Source organism: Sinocyclocheilus rhinocerous, unplaced genomic scaffold (genome assembly GCF_001515625.1).
Source record: "Sinocyclocheilus rhinocerous isolate Xijiao unplaced genomic scaffold, SAMN03320098_v1.1 scaffold288, whole genome shotgun sequence".
NCBI lineage: Eukaryota > Metazoa > Chordata > Actinopteri > Cypriniformes > Cyprinidae > Sinocyclocheilus > Sinocyclocheilus rhinocerous.
This window is the reverse complement of record NW_015635021.1, coordinates 329,762-334,152: the sequence shown is the minus strand read 5'-3', so window position 1 is coordinate 334,152 and position 4,391 is coordinate 329,762. Positions and strand designations below refer to the sequence as shown.

Genomic DNA, 4,391 nt, shown 5'->3' with positions numbered 1-4,391 from the left:
AATATATATATATGTAGACGTGTTTACATGTATAAAATAAGACACAAACTAAAAAAAATGTCAAAACAAACACAATTATAAAAACTTTTACTAAAAACAAGACACAAACTAAAAAAATGTCAAAACAAACACAATTATAAAAACTTTTACTAAAAACAAGACACAAACTAAAAAAATGTCAAAACAAACACAATTATAAAAACTTTTACTAAAAACAAAGTATAAAAATAAAAACTAATTCAAAATATTAATAAAAAATGTCATATATCATGATGCTAAACAATGGCTTATAGTAATTATAAATGGCTAATTGTGTTAAGTATTAAATAGTATTAATAATAAAAATGTAGTAATAATAATAATAATAATTAATAATAATTTTTATTGTAATTATAATCAAATGGTACAACTGTAGATATATCCCATTAACACAGCAAAGTAAAATATATGAATGAGGGTTTTTCATAACGGATTAAAATGCTCCCTGGTCTTTGTATTATAGAAGTAACATTTTATATGACTGGTTTAGGATAGTTTTGGTATAATGCCTGTCTGCGTGTGTGTGTGTGTGTGCGCGCGGACAGTTGCTGGTTTTGCATGGTTGTGTATAAATGTCCTGAGGCTGTGTTCCAGGCACTGTTCATAGTTAATCATTTTCAATTCAGCACTGTCCCCCTCTGAGTCCCACCCTGCTGCCCCCGGGGCATCACTCTTGTCCTCCCCCATCTCTGCCTCCCATCCATCCATCCACTCCCCCCTCCAGGCCCAGTTTCTCATCCTTCCCTTCACCTTCCTCTCCCCTGCCCTCGTCTCATGGCCCTGAAGAAACTGAAGGACTGAGGGAAGACTGGTTCGAGGTCACTCTCTGGTTTCTTTTCTTTGTCTGAACTCGAATGTGTGAAATTAACAATGCATTTTCTTAAAAATAAATACATATACAGTAGTACATTTAATACATATGCATTTACGTACATATCATGATACCATATATATATATATATACATGTCCAAAAAAGTGAAGGGCAGCTGTGTAATTGTTGCAACTGTTTCTTATGAAGTCTTTTCAAGTGTAGTCAGCCCACAGTGGAAAGAAGCAGAATGTTCATTATAAAGTTGTCATACAGGCCGACAGTGTGACCACATGGCCATCAGAACGGGAGAGGCTTCTAGTTTTAATATCCAATTTTAGAACAAGGCTGTTAAAACTTCCATAGCAGTGCTGAAAATGACATCTTCAACTTTCCAAGGCCCTGCTCTAGTAAAACACACTATCTGTACATAAAATGAATTTCCCATGAAGAAGTCCGAACAGTGGGATGGTTTTCTTGTGTTTTGGTTTAAGTTATTTAACTCTCCGTCCTTAGTGTAGTGTAGTAACACCAGACTCTTAAGAGTTTTGATGAATGTGTTATGAATATATGCATTTTGTTTATCCACTATTCAATGGTTATCCATTTTAGTTGAGAATTTAAATAATAAGGGCTAATAAAGTTAAAGCAAAACTTGTGTATTTAACTCTTGTTTATCAGTAAATGATAAAGTCCCATATGACATCTAATGAATTTTTTTTTAAAATTTCAAGTCTCTTACTGTATGTTCACAGAGGCTGCATTTATTGATCAAAAATACAGTAAAACAGTAATATTGTTGAATATATATAAATTATAATAAGTTTTTTATATTGTAATGTTTTGAAATGTAACTTATTCCTTTGATGGCAAAGCTAAATTTTCATTAATCCAGTCTTGAGTTTTCACATGATCATTCAGAAATCATTCTAATATGCTGATTTGCTGCTCAAGAAACATTTCGTATCAATGTTGCCAACTGATACTTTTTTTTTTTCAGGGTTCTTTGATAAATAGAAAGTTCAAAACAGCATTCATTTGAAATGAAATCTTTTATAAATGTCTCTTAATATCACTTTTGATCAATTTAATGCATCCTCGCTGAAAAAAAAGAACATTCCTGAAAAATTGGCATCTTTAGTTTATTTTCTGTTCTTCTTAAAGAGCAACCTCTGTGTACTCTGTGTCCTTTCCTGATCACGTTCTCTCTATTAATTGGGATAGTGATGAATAAGACGGGAAACAAAAGTTGCAAAAATTATTTTCAGTCATGTATATAATCACATTTTGTGTGTGTGAGAGAAAGTGTGTGCGCTACATACTGTAGGTTGATGTCATAGTTTTGAAGGGGATCAGGCAGCTGACACAGACGTTACTTTGCAAGGTCTCACCTCTCACACGGAGAGATGTGAAGGAGTGTCTGCTGGAAGACTATGGAAAATGAGATGTGGGGGAATACGGTGTATCTGTTTCAAGAGACATTTAAATAATCCTGACTCAAATCCATATGCAGATAAGTCTAGCCTGCTCCCCAGCCGTTTCCTGTTACTGATTTCTCACACACACTCGAGCCTTCCCCGGTGTCAGCGGCTGCTCTCTGTATCTCCACACTTGGCTTAACCTTGTTTTGTGTGAGCTCACTTTACCACCCACAACGAGTCTGTGTGTGTGTGTGCACCGTCCCGCTTGTTTGCGTGTCCCATGTGGTTCTCGCCGAAATCGCACGTGTATTCTTTTAAAAAGTTTGCATCTTAAAAGCCTTACCGAGATGTGTGTGTGTGTGTGTGTGTGAAGGTTTTGTGTTTGGAAGTTTGTCTGAGTAACTTGTTAGTCACCTGAAAGTGCTTTAGAAAGTCAGTCGTCCCATTTTGGATCCCACCCCTTGTAAACTATGACTCTTTCTAACTGAGTAAGCCCAGGTTTTGACGGACTCATCAGGCTATAAAGTGTTATTGTGTGTGTTGAATTCCAGTAAAAGGTGAGTGTTAAATGTAGCTGATGTGTTGACATATTCCTGCATGTTCAAGCCTTTGTTACACATTCTGACTCGTGCCGCAGCGCGTTTCTCCATGTCTTGGAGGAGACGGCTGACTTGGAGTTGAACGTGTTTGATTAACACCGGCTGAGCAAGTGTGCGTGTGTTGAGCAACAAGCCATGGGTTTCCTCAAACTTTTCGGGAAGTGACCTCACACTGCCTGAGGCAGTGATATCATTGACAGGAAATGCCACTAATGCCGCCAGGCACAATAGCTGCTTGTGCTCTCAATGGGCAAAAGCAACTAGCAGATATACAGGATGTTTTTTTCTTTTTGTGCTAAATATTAATTAACACGAGTATAGTGGGAAATTACTGTGGTAGAAAATGGCTCATTTTGTGGTGAATTATTTTCTCCTTCAGTGCAGAAGTGAACAGTACTTGGTTATTAGTACTGGAAATTATTGTTGTTAATAATTGCACTAAATATAGTGGGAAAAGATGTTATAAAGGAGTAAGTTTTTAATTTGACCTGACTTTCATCTGTGAAACACAAAAGGAAATATTTAGCAGAATGTTTACGCTGCTTTCAATCCAACGAAGGCTGTCAAGCTTCAAAAAGCACCATAAAAGTAGTCCACATCTCTCAAGTTCTCCCAAGTCAAATGATAGCTTTCTGGGAAGAGCAGTTTGAAATTCACTGAAAATAGCTCACAAAGCTCATTTGCACTTCCACATATTCAAACTTGACATATTTTACACATTTTTGGGAGGAGTCTTTCTTTAAGTGCATCAGAAGGCTGTAGTACCCCGATGTTTAAGCAGTGATTCAGGTTGAATATGTGTGGTTTGTAATTGTAGATGAGCAGCTGAGTGATTTACTGTGTTTTGTCCCTCAGACGGAGGATTCTCCTAGTCCGAAGAGACAGCGCCTTTCCCAGCAGTCTGTACTGGAGTTTACCTCTGCCCCTCCTTCCACTCCCTCACCGCCAATCAGACCATGGGAGCTTCCGCCCAGTCGCAGGCCACACCCCTATCCCCACCCACACTACCATCCCGAGCGCTGCCACACACCTGCACGGCACAGACGCAGGTATGCTGGTGTTAGTTTTGACCGTTAGAACTAATGTGCGAATGAGCTGACAGCTAATCGTGACCCGAGTGACTGTTATCAGGTTTGTTTGTATATTGCTTTTATGGTGCATTTTCAAGCAGCGTAACGGACATCCAATACTATGTTGTGAATGGTATCAATTACTGTGCTAGAAATCCATAATTCTAGTCTCATCTTAAGTTCTTTAGTCCCCCAGTGAGAAATTTGAATACAGCTGATTATTAAAATAAAATTCATTTCATTTCATTTTTAACTTGAATTTAGTTGGTTTATTATATTATGGTATATTGTAAGCGTTTAATTTTAGTGAAAATTATTGAAGGTTTTTTATAATATTTATATAACACTGGAGTAATGGCTGCTGAAATTTAAATATTAGATATAACATTTATCTTTTAATGTATTTTAAAATGCACTTTTTTTCCTGTGATGGCAAATAGAAAACAATTAAAT

At 36.8% G+C, this 4,391-nt stretch overlaps 1 protein-coding gene across 1 annotated transcript in view; it reads left to right on the top strand.

Annotated features, from left to right (window-relative positions):
- LOC107746038 (RING finger protein 44-like) overlaps nt 1-4,391 on the top strand; it is a 36,590-nt gene that overhangs the window by 25,480 nt on the left and 6,719 nt on the right. The window contains exon 4 of the mRNA XM_016560093.1: nt 3,724-3,927. Within this exon, the coding sequence (XP_016415579.1) occupies nt 3,724-3,927 (204 nt within the window). The remainder of the gene's footprint in view (nt 1-3,723; nt 3,928-4,391) is intronic.